This window comes from Brachyistius frenatus, unplaced genomic scaffold (assembly GCF_029030835.1).
Source record: "Brachyistius frenatus isolate BFR_SWC_R1_liver_20210118 unplaced genomic scaffold, ASM2903083v1 Contig_15, whole genome shotgun sequence".
In the NCBI taxonomy this organism is placed as follows: Eukaryota; Metazoa; Chordata; class Actinopteri; family Embiotocidae; genus Brachyistius; species Brachyistius frenatus.
Window position 1 is genome coordinate 5,695,526 of NW_027210614.1, and position 20,862 is coordinate 5,716,387.

The 20,862-nt window shown below is 39.5% G+C and overlaps 1 protein-coding gene across 1 annotated transcript in view; it reads right to left on the minus strand.

The window, feature by feature from the left end:
• The window catches only part of ush2a (Usher syndrome 2A (autosomal recessive, mild)), a 206,592-nt gene that overhangs the window by 145,554 nt on the left and 40,176 nt on the right, over window positions 1-20,862 (minus strand). The window contains exons 12-24 of the mRNA XM_069693402.1: window positions 17,119-17,314; window positions 16,399-16,529; window positions 16,060-16,267; window positions 12,395-12,678; window positions 11,197-11,422; window positions 10,800-10,937; window positions 9,307-9,487; window positions 5,663-5,826; window positions 5,218-5,376; window positions 4,839-5,067; window positions 3,700-3,823; window positions 3,361-3,508; window positions 1,661-1,942 (exon numbers count right to left, since the gene is read on the minus strand). Of these exons, the coding sequence (XP_069549503.1) occupies window positions 1,661-1,942; window positions 3,361-3,508; window positions 3,700-3,823; window positions 4,839-5,067; window positions 5,218-5,376; window positions 5,663-5,826; window positions 9,307-9,487; window positions 10,800-10,937; window positions 11,197-11,422; window positions 12,395-12,678; window positions 16,060-16,267; window positions 16,399-16,529; window positions 17,119-17,314 (2,470 nt within the window). The remainder of the gene's footprint in view (window positions 1-1,660; window positions 1,943-3,360; window positions 3,509-3,699; window positions 3,824-4,838; window positions 5,068-5,217; window positions 5,377-5,662; window positions 5,827-9,306; window positions 9,488-10,799; window positions 10,938-11,196; window positions 11,423-12,394; window positions 12,679-16,059; window positions 16,268-16,398; window positions 16,530-17,118; window positions 17,315-20,862) is intronic.

A 20,862-nucleotide genomic window follows, 5' to 3' on the forward strand; every position in this document is an offset into this window, starting at 1 on the left:
AAAAATTCAATATTTCCATCACTTGTATTGTATTCCCAAAGTTTTAAAGCTGAACTTTTGTAAAACATGCCTTGTCTTTGTCTAGCAGTGGTAACAGGGTAAGCTAGTTCAAACAGGTAGGCAATCTGAGGATAGGGCTCAAATCACTAAATTCAATCTGCCTATTCAGATTTTCCTCTATATTAATTTCAACTCTTGTACATCAGTAATAAAAAAAATAATAATAATAAAAAAAGAGACTCTAAAAGGATGGATTTTTTTCTTAAATAATTTTGTATCTGCTGCAGTTTCTAAAATGCAAAGGACTGGACAACTGAACTTTACTTTTATCTCTTTGATTGCAACTTAAGACATTAAAAACGAACCTTTTACAGTTAATTAAAAATAAAATAAAAATTTTGATATAAAGACACATTAAAAATCAATATTTAGTGGATGTTATGTGGACTTAATGGATTGAAGTGTTCCATAATTTTACGGTTGTGATAGCCACTATTACATGACAGATTAGAGAGAGGGATTCTTTATTCTACTGTTGATGGCATCTAACTGTGAAATATGCTGTGAAATGTGATTCATGGTAGACATAACCACAGTAAGATTCTTTCTCTCTAACACAGCACATATACGCACACCAACACAGACACACATTCCACATTTAAAATGGTGTTATCATATGCTTGTTATCCAGACACATAGCTTAGAGTGATGTTGGAGGCAATCGTTTAGTCCTAATGAGCCATATCATCTCTTTGAAATTCAAATACCTTAATGAGTTTCCCCTCCCCCACATGCAGTTCTTATTTCCTCCCGCGTTCCCCACTTCCTTTCTCTACAATCTGACAAATGCCTTTTGTTTTATTTTTTACTTATAAAATAGAATTCATTTTTATAACATCAGTAAGCAAAACAACTCTGGTGGACAGATTAGCCTTGATTTGATTTTGGTAATTTTTTTTTCACACAAACTTTCTGTTTAAGTTAACAAACTGCAACACTACATTTCAGTAATTTTGGTTTCAATTTTGAGTCCTTTTTTTTTTTTTTTTAAATCTAGCTTCTTTACTACTGAGGAGCAACCTTGGGTGACCACACTTTCATTATAGGAAGCAAAATTCAGGCAATAATTTATCTGATCAATATGGAAATCAGTTTTACAGATGAATACATCACAACCTAATTATATATCAATATTTTATGTACAAATTTCTAACTTCAACAGATCTCAGATCTGATTGTTTTCACTTTCTAAAAGCTTTCTGTGTATACAAATATCCCAAAAAAATGATTTGTGATATTTTTTGTATTTATTTAAAGACTGTTAAATGTATGTGCACGGATCATCTGATACACACAAGTCAGGTCACATTTGTGTGTGGGTTTTTGAGACTCTTCACACTCTTCATTTTCAAACAGATCATAATTTAATGCTGCGTTTAAGTGCTCGTGGAAAACTTGGACATCTGGGCTTTTCGTGGATTCATGTGTACTTTCAAAATGTCGAAAGATGTCTTTTTTAAATAGACAGAAAAGCTCATTATCACTTAACTAGAACACATATGTTTACCAACCACAGGCTCCATACGGTAGCCTATAACTGTAAATATATGGTTTAAAAAAATCTACTGCCGGGTGGTGGACTTGTTACAAAATTACGAACCTCCCTCCATTGTACGTGCTGTGGTCCATCCCGATGTGACACTTCCTGCAATATTGGCGCTCACAACTCTCATCTGGTAGGTTGAAAATGCCTGCAGGCCTGCTACAATGGTACTGCTCTCAGGGGGTGATACATTGCTATTGTTGGTTAGCATTACTTCAGGGGACACACTTGGATCCAGCCAGCCAGAGCTGAAGAACACTCTCTTGTCAACGGCAAGGCTTGAAAGGTTCTGCGAATCCATTGGTCCACGCAGAAACACCTCATACCTTGTGATGACACCTGTACAAGAAGAAAAAAAAAGTTAAATCTAAGTCGTCTACTAGAGACTAGGTCTACAACATAAACTTTTCACCAAATACTCATTTCTGAAATAAAATTAGGGGAGCAACAATTGCAGCTAAGAGGATTGTAACGGACACACTGTGACACAGTTTCATTTCTACCCAAGAACAACACTTGAACTAATGAGTCAATGCCAATAACTCTACTTAATACTCATCCTGATTTCTAACTGAATGCTTAAGTACTTACATTTTTTCCAACACGGTAATGTCGTTTTGTGTAAATAATGAGAAAGTCCTGGCCAGTGTTTGGCCCAATAGCAGCAAACACACTGATAATGACTAAGGCCTGGCTAGTGCCGTGTTGCTTTCTGATGGGAACACGGCTATTGTCCTATTCTCACATGCTCTATTCCACTTGTTAATATAAGAGAGCTGGGTTAGAATGAGGACAGATCCTCAGTGGTATGAATAAATGTCCAAATGTTGTTATAAGTATAAATACGAAATAAAATAAAAATAATATAGAGGTCTAACGTGGAACCTTTGTTGAGAGGTCCTGTATACCCTTGCATAACACTGCTCTTTCTCAGTATTGTGTCAGTATTTATTCCTAAAAGTAGTTCATTTTTCATGTCTCACTTCTCCCTTTTAATAGAAATATAGTGCAAATAGAGTAGATTCTACAGCCGTAACATTAGTTGGTAACACTTTACTTGAAGGGGTTTGCATAGACTGACAAGACACCTGTCATAACCTGACATGACACCTGTCACGAACTTGAGGGAGTCATTATGAATGTTAATGATTGGGGTCATTAACAGTCAATTGGTCAATTATGTCACTTTAAATGCAAAATTGACATTGTTATGACAACTTGACATAAACCAAGAAAACATAACCAAAAGAATGCTTTAAAAGATTATGAAACAGAGAAATGTACGTAACTGGGTTTATGACACTGCGAGGGGAAACAGATTAACAGACAGAGAAAAAAAGCAAAAGCTGCAAACAGAGAGAGACCCAGGTTACATGGCTTTGTATGACACTGAGCCTTAGAGCCATTGCAAAGCTCTCTGGATTTACCAAAGGCAGTTCCAGTTCAGTGTGTATTTCTGTGTGTGTGTATTCGTGTCAGATGATTCTCATACTTGTTGAATGACACAAGCCCAAAGCCATTCTACTGGGCTAGTGTTTCATGTTAGTTACAAAATGTGTGTGTGATTATTCTACTATGATATTAATTCTGACATTGACATGAATAATTAGAATATTTGTTCTGTCACTTCACGTAAACATTGTGTATTTTTAATTGCCCAGATGTGTGTACAACTTGTGTTCGTGCATGTTTTTCTGAGTGAAGTACCACATGTTATAGGAGCTGTGCAGTATGTGTGTGGATGTTTAGGTTTGTACCGTTTGGCTGCTTGGGGTGCTCCCAGGAAGCATGCAGCGTATGGGGTCCTGTAGCAGTGACTCTGGGAGGGTGCTGGTTTTGTGGGGTGGCAGAGGCTGTCAGAAGGGACAGCGGTGGGCTCGAAGTGCACCCCCCAGAGGAGCACGCCTTTAGACAAGTTTAAAAAACTGTAATTTTCATTTTTAAAGCAGTGCATGTCAAAAATATAATTTAAAAACTGTGGTTCAAGCATACTTCCCATATTCTTTTACAGATACAGTGGCTTCACTTGTATATCTTTAAACTGGGAATGAAAATAATCACTTGTGTTAAAAACCCTGGCTGTTTGCCACACTTACCTCCAGTATTACAGTGTATTGGGTGAAGGACTTTAGGCCGCTTGCCACAGCCTCTGTAGATAAACCTGTGTAGAGAATGCTGGGCTGTGCTCCACTAGAGTACTCTGTGGAGGATAACACAAACCTTTGGGAGACAAAAAAAAATGTAATAATCAATTGCTCTTTTCTTAATTTTTCCAATGCCATAATCATTTCACTAAATCACATGGTTTTGTAATGGGGTTCAGTTAACAGTTAGTTCTGGGAAGTCACAGGGGCCTATGGGATAAATTAAATAATATGTAAACTGTAAAGTTACTGGTTCAAATTGAAGACAATTCAAAGCTTTGGAACCAGGCTATTGCTGCACATCATCACCCTATCGCTCAACCCACATTTCCTTTCTGCCTCTAAATCATACACTATCAATCAAAAGCAAAAATGCCCCAGAAATGATATTTAAACAACACTATGCCAAAATCCAGCACGTTTCAAATTAAAAGCCATGCATAAAACCCTACCATTTAATGTATGACTTTTTATTTAAAACGAGGGTTTTTAAGTTGTAACAGATACAGGAAGTCACAGCATTCAGACAACCAATGGTGTAACTCTGTCAGTCACTCCCTCAGTGAGATATTTGTGTTTACAGGGCTGGCTCTGTTGTTGTGGTCCAGCCAAATATGTATAAATAAAAACTAGTGCTCTTTTATTGCACCCATCCTGTTTCAGACTTCAACACCAGCTTAACTCACCAACAAACGTGCATACTGTGCATCCTTACATTAAATATTCTTACTCCACCCTGTTCTATCCATAATTGTATCAATAAGTTGCTCTCTAGATCAACTGTTCTCATTCTCTCCCTCAATTTGTCTCATTATTATATCATCCACTGCAAATTCACTTCACTGTTTCTCCAAGAAAGGCTATAAATGATATATATTGATCATTACAATGTATTAGGAAGTCAGCTTCATTCAGAACCACAACATCAACTAGGTAGAGCAGCTGAAATTGCCATTTTGAAGACCCATGAGTCTCAGTTTGTCTAATTGAATTTGCAGTCTAACTCTTCCCCTTTGATGACTGCCTTTGCTTTCCCTTGTCTTCTGCCTCCAAATCCTAAACCACAACCTCTCTTTTCCCTCCTTCCTTACCTTTCCACTGGGCCTGTATCATTTCGCGGTGTCCTCCAGTTAAAGCTAGCACTGGTTGGACCCGGTCGTCCCACAAGGTTTAAATGGAGTTGGTCTGCTTCAGGTGGTGCTCCTAAAGTTTGGTATGAGGCTGATGCACTTATTGTTGATCCAGCTATGTTAGCTGTTATAAGCCAATAAGAGTAGTTTGTAAAGGGAAACAAACCAATGTCTTCAAATGATTCAGGGCCTTAAAAAAAGGGAAATAGGAGGAAAATGTTAGAAATGATTTAAAATGGGTAGAAGACAGAATCAAACAAGTACAATGTTTTTGTCGCATGTATAAAAAATATCAAGATGGAAATGATGAAGTTGTGTGACATGCTGTGTGGATACATACTGAAAGGGTAGTGACTTTGGATGGTATGTACTGACAGTCCATCCCTGATGAGCGTGTAGTTAAGTCTGTTTGAGTTTGGAGAGTCAGGAGGATGCCAAGAGAGATGAATTGAAGAGTAACTGAGAGCCAAACCTACTGGTGCGGGCTGCTGGGAGGGTGCTGCAAAAAGACAAAAAGCATCAACTAGAAAGAGCTAAACAGTTATAGATGCTGACATTAAACAGGCAGAGAGAGAAAAAAAAAACTGATGATCAATAAATAACCTTGATTACTTTAATTTTCACATCACAACATTGAAGAATAATTGCTGACAATGTAAATGTGTGTGTGTGTGTGTGTGTGTGTGTGTGTGTGTGTGTGTGTGTGTGTGTGTGTGTGTGTGTGTGTGTGTGTGTGTGTGTGTGTGTGTGTGTGTGTGTGTGTGTGTGTGTGTTTATTAACAGACCTTTACTGCAGCCAAAGTGGTTCTCAGGATCAAAGTGACTTGCGTCAGGATGACATGAATCACAGTTGTCTCCAGTTACCAGCAGCTTACACACACACACCCCTGTGTCTGGATGGCACGAACCATTGACACTGCCCACTGGGTCACATGCACAAAGATGACATCTGCTCATCAAACAGAAAAAAAAAAGATCATGAATACATTTTGTACATTTCACAATTTTCATTCATTAATACATTGAGAGCTGGTTGAAAATAACCTTAAAACAAATGAAAACTAGAACCACTGCCTCGCAGTGTATGCCTCCACCAACCAGTGAAGTTGCAGTTAGCATCCATGTCCATCCAGACAGATACGATATGTAGTGAAGTCTTTGATGGAATTCAACAAAAAGTTATGAAGTGTATTTTTCAGGGATATACAAATAAGACTGACTTGACTTTCTTAAGTCTCATGTCTATAGTTCTGCTGTACATATTACATGTTTTAGTATTCGTGTGTAAATATATTGAGGGAAACAAAACAGTCAAATTCTTTGTAAGTGTTCATGTTTGGTCAATAAAGCTGATTCTGATAGAACGCAATGTTGGAGTCATGACAGTAGATAATGCTTCAAATATGTATGTTGCTGCAAAGAAGCTACAACTTCTAAACACAGGGATGTTTCACACACATCTTCAAGCTGACAGCTTCGAAGATATATACGATAAGCACAGTTTGAGGATGGTCAGACCAATTGTAAAATACGGTCACAATCTCCCCTTCTGTTCCTGAATTATGCAGTTGAATAATGGACAGAAAGGTGTTTTTGTTTATGATGTCACAGCAAAGTTGACTTTTGACCGTGTAGAAACAAAATGGCATCACTTCATTTTATTCTATTAGACATTTGAGTGACATTTTGTCATCACTAGTGTATGAATTCTGAAGTTATGGCCACAAACAGCATTTTGTCAGGTCACAGTATCTTTGTCTTTTCACCATCAAAACCTGCCGCTGAGTTCAATGTTCAATGTTGTGCCAAATTTAAAGAAATTCCCTTCCTGAAATAATTGCTCTATATCCGTCTGCATGTAAACACTGCCGACTTATGAAACTATACCAATGGTTATCTGTATAGCTAATAATTAAAAAAAAGGAACTGCAGACTTTCTGTGACGTTTGTTGGGTTTTAGAGACTAATAACAACAAAAATGTCTGTAGTTAATAAGTTAAATAGAAGTAAAGCAGTCATTCTGCTTTTGTATAGTTGTGGTGGGTGGTAGACTAAACATAAAGAAACATTATCATTAATTGTGTCTGCATTGGTGTGCAAATGTTCAAAGATAATTTGCAACTGGGTCTAACTGTGTGTTTGAAGGTGTTGGGTCTTCTCCTTAACACTGTGAGGGAGACCCTCACGACAGTCTATCCCACCCACCACCCTCTAGCTGTGAAACTAACTTCACAGAAACTGTGTTTCCCCCTCAGACTTGTCAAAGTGCGTGTGTGTGCGTGTGACTGCATGTGTGTGTCTGACACTGCATGTGTCTGGGTCACCAGTGTGGTGCTACCCTCACAGGGGCTGGGCAATGGGTGATCATCCGGCCAGCCTTCTCACACCTCTACACACACACACACACACACACACACACACACACACACACACACACACACACACACACACACACACACACACACACACACGGTCACATGTGCAACGCAGTCAGCTTGTTGGAAGATGTTTGGCACACACTCACATACACACCGTACTGGCAGAGTGACACTGCATAAAGCATGTTATTGTCACAAACACACCCACACACACACACACACAGAAATTATCTGCGTGTGTTTCAACTCTACCATATAGTGTACGCACAAGCTCTGCCTCTCTCTCACACACCACTACACCTTCTTTATTGCTGTGTGAAAAGCCACAGCCTTATAACGAGCCGCAAATTTGTCCTGTCAACTGGTGCTCACACATACACACATACACAAAATGCCATAGTGACTCGACCTTCACTCCATTCCCAAGGAGAAAGAAAACACCAACATCACACCCAGTCTTTCTGGTTTTAATCAGCCTTAAAGTACAGTATGTGTGTGTAGACAGAGAGAAAATTAGAATTTGGGAGTATTTAATTATATCATGCTAATGACATCATAGACAATACCAAACAAACATTTAAGAAGATTTAAACAGTGCATAATCAGGTGTATGTAAATGAAAATAAAATGCTAACAATATGATAAGTCATATTGAAATGATTTTCAAAGATGTTTATGCCCCAATAACACAAGTTATTATTAGAAAGTACATATGATACATATGTAATCCAATATGATACAGTTATGTGTATAATATAAGTGAATGTGTGTACATGCAAATATTTCACCACTTCAGGCAGAATTACAGTCATATTTATTGAGACACAAGATTACATCTCAGCCAACTGCTCACACATCAATTGGTGTGTGTGTGTGTGTGTGTGTGTGTGTGTGTGTGTGTGTGTGTGTGTGTGTGTGTGTGTGTGTGCGTGTGTGCGCGTATGTGTGTGTGTGTGTGTGTGTGTGTGTGTGTGTGTGTGTGTGCGTGTGTGTGTGCGTGTGCCTGTGTGAGCGTGTAAAGTAATTTGTAAAAGGCCTATTGATTGAAGGGGGAGGCCAAATTACTTGATGATATTTAGATGAAGAAATCCTTATTGTAGAGTGACTCTGGGCACAAGAAAATCATTCACCAGTAATAACCTAAGACTTCATTTGTCATTTATTTTCCGTGCAAAAAGGGAACGGAAGACAGAAAAAGAGAGATACAAACCTGCTGCACTGATATGAGTGATAGGTCTGACATTAGTTTTGTTAATCCATGCTTTTACAAAATCTGTGCCTTTTCTAAACCATTTCTATTTTTTTATTTTCCTGACACTGTTACTATCTTCCCTTATGTCCTTGTGCAGTAAACTCTTTATTACTGTTGTGTTTTCTCCCGCCATCATTCCATCACTCTCCACCGTGAGGAGATCTCAACCACAGCCTGATCTCATCTTAATGTCTTAACACTGGAGAATACAGCAATCAGCCAAGGTCACACACACACACACACACACACACACACACACACACACACACACACACACACACACACACACACACACACACACACACACACACACACACACACACACACACACACACACACACACACACACACACACACACACACACACACACACACACACCAAGAGTGGACAACTAGTCAAACAGTTTGTGGACCATCTATCTACTATGACACCCTGTTGAGAGGAACGTATGTGCGTGTGCACACGAGTATTGCACAGGGTGTAAAGTGTACAGTTACATTTGTGTATGCGTGTTTTAACTTGTGTGTATGTGAGACAGCCTGCAGGCAGAGACAAGGTAGAGACATGAGTGGTAAAGGTCAAAGCAGCTCTTAACTCATGCAAGTCATATGTCTGCCTACCAATCTGTAAACTGTCTTCACAGAGACTGCACCTGCTGGTGTGTGTGCTCATATGTACAGCTGCATGTGTGCATCAGTGTGTGTATGTGTCTGTACAGGTGGTGCAATTAATGGATACAAGCTTTACAAGATGTACAACTGATAGATAGAGTGTTTGTGTAATTAACTTGAGGCTTACCTGCCCACACCAGGGTTGAATCCAAAGAACATCTCGCGACACTGGTCACAGCGTCGCCCTCCCACTGATGGATGGGCACACACACACTGACCAGTCTGGCTCTCACATCCAGGCTGCAATGCTCCCATGGGATGGCAGTCACACTCCAAACACATACTGTGGTCTGGAGAGAGGTAGAAGCCTGGACAGAGATAAATATTAGTTTTCTTTCTTCGGTGTTTATTTTCCTCTGTTGTATTGTATTGTATTCTTCTATGTTCTCGCTTTACTTTTTCTCTCAAAAGTCAAATCCACTGTTCTGTAATCAGACTGTGCTGTTGTTGGTTGCATTACATTTAATGTCAAAACGTTTGTCTGGCTGCACCTAAAATAATTAATGAATCCCCATGCAGCCCACTGTTTGTATCCCGTAGAGTTTATGTACAATAATGCTCCAGTGAAAAAAGAAATAGCCCATGTAGTGAACTCAGATTACAGAGAAATGTTTTTTTTTTATTATTTTTTTTTATCAACAAGTAAACAAGACGTCATGCATGTTGATGCATAAGCTAAACCATGTCAAAGTGTTCTTTATTTTAACAACTGACAACATCAAACAAATGTTGTTCAAGTTCAGAATAGCGAATGAGTGATTAATGTAGGATGCAGCCTGTTACAATTTTTAAGCAACCTTAAATGCCCCTACTAATAACTAATAGGAGGTTGCTGTTTGCTATTTATTTGTAATAAAATTGAACACAAAGCCAATAAATGTGTGTGAAGTTGCATAAAGCACACCTGGTTCCAAAGTATAAATCAATTCAGTTTACTTTTCTCAAGGCCTGCCAGCTAATAAACAAATTGGATATTCTATTTAGCCACTTGGGCAGAGGATACACGATGGCTGATGAGCTGGCAGGTGAGGATATTAAACGGGGCAGTTTGTCGGTGTGGAGCTCGGCAAATGCAACAAAATAGTGCAATTAATAAGCATAATCAGACATTGCAGGAAAATAGTACATCTACATTACCACATGGCAGAAATGCATATTGGGTTTATTCGATTTTGGGGTATTTGTGAGATAATAACTATTATCTTTTTCTTCTTTTTTTTTTTACAGCTTTTCATCAACTCATTCATTCAGTTCTTGTGTTACAGTAAACCCAGCTATGATGCTGGTCTTTCATCACTGACACAACACAAAATCTTTTGCCTCTTATCTGTTACACAGATACAGACACAAATAAAGATAAGTGAGAAGACACAATCTTTCTCCACACTATGGAAACCTGCCATTAACAGGACGATCAATGTGTGGAGCTCTCACAGAAAGCACATATCAACACACACATTAACAAAAACTCAAGGCCTTGAGTATCATCTTTTGTTCTTCACCATTTGACTCGGAACCTTTAGGCGATATTGTAGCCACTATATTTATTTGTTCAATCACTCCCCAAATTTCTTGTTCATCCATTTATCATTCATTCTTTCATACATTTTTCTAACTCACCGGGTCGGCAGCTACTGCAGCCCTTTCCATAGCGGGTTGGGACACAAATGCACTTCCCTGTGGTGCTGTCACAGACTGACCCTGCTACTGTTCCTCTGGGGTCACAGACACATGGTACACAGCCATGGGACAAACCCGCTAACAGGACACAAAACAATATCAGAGTCAAAGAGATTTATACTTTTTTTTTTTTTTCAAACAGTCACTGCTTATTCAACATCACACAAGCTTAACACGACTAATACAAAGTAGCTTGCATCAAATTCTCAAAGTGTATATAGTATGTCGGCTCCTAACATTTTTGAAAAACTTCAGCTATGTAAAAGATGTTGAACTCCACTATAAAATTTGAGCTAGTGTTGAATGTAATTTTGGTGTCAGTTGTGTGTTCTCTTACTCTGGGGATCTAAACTCCTGTTATAGTAGTTGTGGGCACAGTTGGTACACTGGGCTCCCTCCACCCCCTCCTTGCACGGGCATTGTCCGGTCCACATATCACATACACCATCTGGCACAGTTCCACTGATGTCACACACACATGGCAGACAGCCCAGGGAGTTTCGATGCTCCAGGGTGTGGTAACCATGGCGGCAAGTGTCACAGTGACGGCCCTCCACATGTTCCTTAAAATGAAATATGGAGGAAGAATAAGAGGGATGGAAAAGAGAGGAATGACAGATAAAACCCTAAAACAATGTGAAGACTGAGAAGAATAAACATTTCATGATAAAACTGAAACAACTATAAATATCAAGGAGACCCTGACCACTGACATGACACCAGGGATTGACAAAAATTGTCCGTCACTAGGAGTCCATACTGGGGATGTCATGAGACCAGAAAACTCTTCAAACCTATCTGAGCAGCTTGAAAACAGACATACGAATCTGTATGCAGAATTTAAGGTCAGAGTTTCAGTTTTCCACTTTATATTACAACATGTCGCCCACCAACGTTCACATCCTGAAATGTTACTGTTGCTAATAATGAACTGCGACCTCTGCTTATGTCATAACGATGTTCCTTCGACAACATTCATTCATTGTTTGGGGTAATGTAGCGATAGCTCACAACATTAGGAGCTAGCTATCGTACCAAAATTGCCTTTCTGCTCTATGCATGTACTTGTGTATAGTACATTTTTATGTAAAGCTTCTATGCCGGTGCTTGATTAGAAATTGATACTTTGTGGAAGTGGCCTTCTAGTATTGTTGTTCAAGTATTGTTAGCTTTAAATACTTATAGACTACATTCCACTGTTTTCATGATCTTAAGTTTGTTTCCTTTCATCGCCACGTTATTACCAATAGTTTTTGAACAACAGTTGCAAATTCAAATGTTTGTAAAATATAAATAAGTCGTAATTTCCTGGTCTGGAATCCCTGATAATACATTTTGTCTGATACTAATTATATCTGCAGTTCATTTAAAAGTACCAAGCAGGGCTAAGGATGGGGTCGTCTTTGCTTTGCCAAATGTGAGGTGGATTTCTGATTGTGTAAAATAGCTTTTATTGCAGTCAATGTTTTATATAATGGTGAAGGATAGTAAAAAAATTAATTAAAAAAAAAAAATCAGAAAAAGGTTGTACATGCCTTACACACACACTGTCCTGTGTAGGGATCACAGTCTGTCCCAGGTACCGTCCCTTCATGTGAGCAGTTGCAGGGGGCGCAGGATCCCTCCAGTCCTAAACCATACAAGCCGCTACCGCATGAATCACATCGCTGGCCACCGACCCCAGGCTTACACTCACACTGCCCCCCCTCAGGCTCGCAGAATGGACTGAAGGACCCCGAAGGGTCGCAGTCACATGGGACGCAGCCGTCTGGGTGGGAGAGGTTCCAATAACCAAACTCACAGTGGTCACATGTAAGCCCTGGAAAGAAAGCAGGAACGAGAAAGAAAAATGTTATTTAGAGAATTGTGGAAGGGAGGGACCAGCTGAGGGAAACAGAAATTAGAAAGTGAACGGATGCTCGCTTGTTCAACAAATAGCAGTTAGACCCTTTCTGTTTGCAGAGCGTGTGTGTGTGTGTGTGTGTGTGTGTGTGTGTGTGTGTGTGTGTGTGTGTGTGTGTGTGTGTGTGTGTGTGTGTGTGTGTGTGTGAGAGAGAGAGCGAGAGAGAGAGCAAGAGAAATGGTGGGTGAGTGTATAAAACTGCCATCATTAGGGCCGGGCCCTCTGCATATGATGATGGATCACTCACCTAAGGCCAAACACTTAATTTTACGGAGCAAAAAAAATAAATAAATTAAGCAACTACAAGAAAAGAATGAAGAGAAAGAAAAGGAGGAGATGAAAGGATGGAAAAATTGGAAAGACGGACAGAAAAATTATATAGAATTATTATCTTGTGAAAAAACATGAGAAGGTGAGCTCAATTCTGGAGGAAACTTCAAGAAATTGGCTTTGAATAATGACTAGAGCAAGTATGAAAATGGTTTGGAATGAGTCATTATTAACAGTTTATTATCTTGTTTTTTATAGTGCCACAAAGCAGCTTCTTATTGAACAGTTACATGTGAACATTTAATTCACTAATAATAATCAAACATTATAATTCTCCCCAATATTTTCAATTGCAAAAAACAGCTATTTATACCAATTAACAGTTTTAATATAGTTACTGGTCTTTAGTATTTAATTTTTTTTTTTTATCTTAAATTTAGATTTAAATATGTTTGGTCAGCATTGAATTTGGGAATTATGGCATATTATTTCTTAAATTCATTTGGTTCTGCTTATAATTATGTACAATAATTATAAAAAAGTAGCAAACACCAAACACACACTGTAGGAGGTTTTATAGCGGCAACAGCAGGCTCGGCTAGTTAAACTATGATATGCAGTGAGTGCGTGCAGGTCTTATTTGAATATGCCATACGTATTCCGTGACAGGCAATCTGTCCCTAAATGGATGCCTGGGGGCAATGCAGTCACCACAGCCGTTTATGAGGGAGCGTGTGTTCATATGTGGGTGGGTGTGAATGTGTGTGCGTGCGCACACATACATTAATAAGAACATACCTGCACATCTGTGTTAGTGCACATGATTTTGTGTGTGTGTGCATGTGTGAGTCTGTGTGTGTGTCCTACTCTGTGTGTGGCAGACACTTGGCATTTCCCTTGCTCTGCCCACTTTAATGATTTTATAGATATGAATGTATTTCTCCACAGATCATATTTCATAGCACTGAAGTTAAAATGTGTGTGAGTGGTTAAGTGCGAATGCACATCTGACTGTATTAGTGGTAAATATGCAGACTGATGTTTATAGGTCTAACAATGCTTTGATATATTGTATTTAGTGCAGATTTCTCCCAATAAAACTATATAATTCATAAAGAATCCCACACCTATTATGAAAAAGGGTCAATCAAGGCAATGATATTTGACTTTTACTTTTTAGACACTGAGGTGATTAAGTTGACATTTGTGAATCTTATTTTTACAATAAGACTTTTGACATTCACAAAGTGCAACAAACACAATATCAGAAACAACTCGGATGAGAGAAGGAAGTAGGAAAAAAGGGAAAAGTAAGAACTCAATAACAAGGATAGAAAAGTGGGAACATTACAAAATAGACTGCGTTACAAGATATTAGATCAGAACAGAAAGGATGTAATTTTGTGTTGAGGTGCGCATGTGTGCATATGTGCATATGTGTGTGTGTTTTCGGGACATGGCCAGCCCTTTTATCAGTAGCCAGCTGGTTAACAGGCTCATGCATCACCATTTCAAACACTATTATGAACACACTGCACTCTGGCACCTTGTTGTGAGTGCGCGTGTGTTTCTGCATGTGTGTATCTGTGTCTGCGTGCACACATTTCAATTCCGTCCTTCTGAAGCGTGCCTGCCATTGCTCTACTCAAAGTATCAGCTTGGCGGTAATAAATTGCCATAATCAAATCTCATTTCTGAAAAATACCTGTGGGAGCAACCAAACAAACAAGGACAGAAAAAAAACGAAAATGGGTCTTGTAAGAAGGAGTGGGGAAAATACAAGGAGCTGCAGCAGTTTGTTTTAATCAACTTGGCATTGAATTAGAGAATTAAATACCAGCTTAGTCCTTGATGGCATGCGTGCGCGCGCGTGCACACACACACACACACACACAGATTCATGTTTATGTATGCACGCATAGAAACTTACAACATGCAATACATAGAGTTAGGCAAAGACAAAAAAACTTGGCCACATCCAGATATTCTTTCTTATACGTACACATAAACAAAAGCGCTTACACATACACGTGCCCGCACTCACGCACGCACGCACGCACGCACGCACGCACGCACGTACACACACACACACACACACACACACACACACACACACACACACACACACACACACACACACACACACACACACACACACACACACACACACACACACACACACAACACGGACCCTTGATAGCAAGGCTTAGCAATAACCATGATGCGTTGAGTTGAGGAGCATTGGCCGGTTTTGCATTTCATACGAGCCTGGTCTTCAAAGACACACAGGGGAGAGAGTGAAACCATTTATCACAAAGGGAAGCACAACGGCTGGAAGCACCGCCAGCAGAAAAGCCTGTTTATTTTGGCTGCCACAACACTTTGGGATAGGCATGTGTGTGTGTGTGTGTGTGTGTGTGTGTGTGTGTGTGTGTGTGTGTGTGTGTGTGTGTGTGTGTGTGTGTGTGTGTGTGTGTGTGTGTGTGTGTGTGTGCGTGTGTGTGTTCATCAGCGTGCGTGCCTGTTTTGTCATGTATACCCGGTGTATACACTTTTGGTTTAGTGTGCACCCCAATGAGCACCCCTATGTATTAATTAAGACGCTGTTGCTTGACAATTTAACAGACCAACTGTGTTAATGAAAAGCACAAGTTATTAACAAAGTACTTGGGGACATTTTATAAGAAAAAATATTTTAGGAACCAGACATTTTGTAGCTAATGTGGTGTGCTGCTGAGGTAAATTACCAAGGTTTTAAGATCGCTTTCATCACTTCATTCTCGTAACTGAACCCTCGTCAGTGAAGTGGCTTTGCTTGTATGGATGGGACCTAAGGGGATGTCTGAAGAAACTTCAGTGTGTTTTACATCCTCCTCAAAAAAATCTACCATTCAAAGAAGTGTCTCGTCCGATATACACAATTATAAAGATATGAATTTAAAATAGAACGCAAAAACAATTATCTCAAATATTACATGTTTGAAACCCTTAAAAATATTCTCAAATGTTTGTAAGGGATCTGTTTACCTGTGACATGGGGTTTACACTGGCACTGTCCTGTGTAATGGTTGCAGCTGGGAAGCGCTCCTGTTGAGGTGCTGATGATGCCCTTTTCACTGCAGTCACAGGAAATGCAGCCGTTTGGATTTGAGGCTTCAAGTCCATACCAACCAGGCAAACAGTCGGCACACTGATGACCTGTTACGGCAGCCTTACACTGACACTGACCTCCTATCTAGAGGTGAAAACACAGGATATGCAAGAGAGAAAAGAAGGAGGAGGAGTTGACTTTTAAAAACAATGACATTTTAAGGTACAAGGGTTTTACCGATCATCAACAATTTGCTGTGTTGTGTTGGCGTGTACCTGGGCACACTCCATGCTGCCGTTGACCGTTCCAGCAATGTGACAGCTACAAGGCTGACACACATCAACTGAAGTGGGATCAGAGTCCTCCAGCCTGAAAAACCCACTTATACACAGCTCACAGTTCCTACCTGATGGTGACATAGACACAAACATAGTAAGATAGAGAGCAAAAAGTAAAGAAATAGAAACCACACAGAGATGGGAGGGAGATGTTCATGCTCAAAAGTCCAGGTTTCAACTTCAACTGTCTCACTGGGAAGGAGTTATGAAAATCATGAAAAGATATGACTGACACACAATATGGTAACAATTAAGCGGCACGATCAAATTTACCATTGTCTACCGTCTTAATGATACAAAATTCTGTTGGCTCTGAAAGATCATGTTGCAATTTAAGAAAGGCCAAGCACATAAACACAACAAAAGCAAATTGCAAATAGCACAGACTAGATTCAAAATTAGTTTCAAGGCAGCTGTTTCCAGTGAAAACAAAAACATGACGGCTGAGATGAGGATGTTATGGTTTCGGACTACAAAAGTTTCTGCACTCGAGCCAACTTTCCGTGTTGGAAAATGAGCTAAAATGTAAATGATTTCCAAACTGAAATTTGTTTAAACATCGTGATGAGATGATTCTGATATTTTTGTAAAATTTCTAAATCGGGTGATGTTTTTACAGAAAAGGAAATTAGTTAACTTATGTAACTAATAGTGTACCTGTGGTGTTGTGCATGCACTGGTCACAGACGCCTCCTCCTCCTCGATAGTGCTCATCTGGTTGGTCATCGGCTAAGACTTCATAATGACAAAAGAGGGCGTGGCCGTGACACTGGCAAGGTCGGCAGTTCATAGGGTGGAGTTGATCACCTGACCTGAATGGTTTGTCATTGTAGAGCAGTGCACAACGCTGGCACTGTGGAGAACAATTAGACAGTATATATAAGTACAGACCAAGTGGCAACAAACAGTTTTGTGAAATGCCATTCTGAAGCCTCCAGGTCATCATCGTGCCACTTTTTGAGGCCAAATATAAATTAATGATGGGATTGTTTTCAGATGGACCATCAGAAAATGAATGAGAAGGAGTAACTTTAGCAAATGACAGCATAAGGACTAAAAAAAGATTAACTTTGTATTCCATGTGGGAAGTTGATTGGAAATCTTTGGAGCCAGAGGCTTTTTGGAGCCAACCCCTAGCGGCCTTCGGTGGTATTGCACTTTATGGCATTCCCCAATTGCCTCACTTCTCAGACATGGAAGCTACGTCCACTTTTATACACAGTCTGGGGAACAGACATGCATTTATTTATTGTAATCTAACACACATAATGTATAGTTTACACTGCCATACTTGTTTTAGAATTTAACTAATTTATTAAGCAGCAGAAATATTTAGGTTACTGTATCGTCAACATGTTTCTGTTAGAATCTCACCGAGTTAAAACACTATTGAATACCACCATGGATGCAAGTTGGCATAGATACAGAATCAAAACAAAGTGAGAAAGTTTGAGTCTATAATCAAAAGCACTGATTATTGTGAAAATGCACATTATTTCATCTGACAGCTTTGGGGGTATAAAAAACAACAACTACATCTTTTTACAAGAGATTTGCATTAACCAATGGCATATAAACGATGTCAAAATGAGTATTCACTGAAAATTACTGTGTGAATAGAGAATTCGTCCCATGACGATAATTGCTTGCATTTATGGAACAAAGACTGACACAGGCAGAGTGAAAAAAAAGAGAAAAATCGGTGACCCGTGTAAATCTAAATCTAAAGAGAGAGAAGAATAACACACACAACTCAATAGAAAACACAAAGGTATTCTATTCTCTACTTTATAATAAGGCGGCAGTAATGGAAACATGTGTGTGCGCGTGCACACACACACACACACACACACACACACACACACACACACACACAGCGTAGGGAAATCAGACCACTAATGAGGAGTGACTTGTAACAGCCAGTGCTCTCACACAGTCCCACTTTCATGTCAAAATAAACATACTAAGGTGTGTGTAGGGGGGAAGAAGGGGGAATAAGTGATATAAAAAAATGCTTTTTTTTTTTTTTTTTTTTGTAGCAGAGAGCAGCAGAGGCAAGAAGCAGCAAGTACAAGCCCTTTGATTTTGTTCAGCAGTCAGTACAAATTATGGTGGACAAGGGGGGCATCAAATGGCAGGATTAAAAATGTATTAAAAAACACAGGAGTTCCTCCCAAGTGTGACACATGCAGACCTGCACTGGGCCTATTATGTATGACACAGAAGAGGGGGGAAGGCAGAGGGAAGATAGGGGGGAGGGGGAAGTGTAGATGGAAATATGGGGAAGATATTCCTATTTTGTGTATGAGATAGAAGGCAGTGGAAGAAGGGAAAGATGCAGAAAACTGATGGAAACAGGAGGAAAAAAAACCTTTGTGTTTTAAAGATTAGGAATAGAGGGCCAATGAGACAAAATATGTTCATAATAAACAATCCACAAGTGTGTGAGGACAATGTGGGTCAGAAAAGCCGCCAAGGAAAGAAACACAACAACGGGATCTATGTTAGAAAGTGGAAATAACAAGCGGCCCAGTGTGTAAGTACAACACCACACAAAGTCCAAGATGAGACACAAACACACACAAAATCATATGCAGAAGTTATCTAAATAATTATACTTAAGTTAAAGGTGTTCTGTGAAGGTTAGTTTCTCACAGCTTCTCATTGATATATGTTGCGTACATACTTGACGTCTAACAAATTTCTAAATGTATTTCCTTTCCCATAAAAATATTTTAAAAAATGCACTGTTCATATCCATATTTGCCATCTTCACCTTTGGCTCTGTACATCACATCTTTCAATTGTCTGTTGGCATAATTACATAAAACCTGCATCGGGAAGGTGTATCATGTCATGCTTATAAAACAACCAAAACTGTAATCCGCTTATACAAATAAAAATAAAACACCATTGGTCAAAAAGGTCATCAGGTATCTTTAAAGTGATTCTAACGTCAAGATATTTTTTTTTCAAAAAAAAAAAAAAAAAAAAATCATTGGATAACAAATAACACGTAGTCCAAACAGAACCTATAGGGATGCATATTTGTGTATTTGTGCATCCAGAGTGCTGCTCACTGTGAGCTGATTAGTAACAGGATCTAATGAAGCCGTAGGAGACTCTCTGGAGAGGTGACGTAAACACACATATACCAACACGCACAAACACAAGAGAAAGAAAGAAACAAGACTTGGGTACACACACACACACACACACACACACACACACACACACACACACACACACACACACACACACACACACACACACACACACACACACACACACACACACACACACACACACACACACACACACACAGTAGAGTGTGTCATGTAATTTCACAGGAGTAGCTGTTTGCATGTTCCTGTTTGTTCTGTCAGTCTGCCTGCTCATCTGTCTGCAGTGCTGTTTGGCCTCAAGTCTATGTGTTGTCGTACCTACAGTAACTTCCTGCCTCTGTGTTTGTCCACGTTTCTTTTTTCCTTCTGCCCATCTGTCTTTGCTTGTCTGCCTATCTATCTGCGGTTCTGTGCCCCGAACCATTTCACATATCAAAGATACTTTTCTTTCTGCACTTCGAATAGAAAGCTCTCACTACATCTCACTCTTCGTCTCATCCGCTGGGGACGAGTCCAAGAGCGAGATGTAGGGAGTTCTCCACTCCCCTTCTCTCTTTTTTCATTCTTCTTTGGTCTTCTCTACCTCTGTCTCCATCATCTTCCCACCCTTCCTTTTTCTTCTGTCTCCTCTCTTTCTGAAAAACAAATCACTCCGTGCATCTCTCCCAGCTTTCCATTTCTCCCCTTCCTCACTTGCTTCCCCCTGTCTCTACCGTCCCCCAACTGCTTGTTCTCATAGCCACGGTGAGTATGTGAGCAGGAAATATTACCATACCAAATGAAAGGGAGAGGGTTTTTTTTTTTTTTCTTTCTTCTCTTTTCTTTTCATTCAACATTGCGTTACCTTCCCGCTCTCCCAGCCTGCTAATTAGTCGAGGGACTGGTGTTTGGGAGTTAAAAGAAAAGTGCACACATTCATTCTCTTCCTCATACAAAAGGTTTTGATGGCACTCCATCATCAGCACACAGTACCAGCAGCAAAAAAAAAAAAGAAGAGCACATAAGGAATATTGAGTTTATGTAGCTTTAATTCTATTGCTTTTATCTTCTGCACATGGTCAGCCCACTGTAATATTATAACTAAAACCAACGAAAAATTGTGTTATTCAGTTTGCTCAGCTGATTCCAGATACCAACTCCTGTCAGTACTAAAGTGCAGAGCCTGACGATGAACTTTTAATATCTTTTTCTCTTGCAACAATTTAATGGCTAGAACACTCTCACGATAAATTGAATGAGTGAGTAAATGGTGGCAGGACAAAAAACTGAGACACTA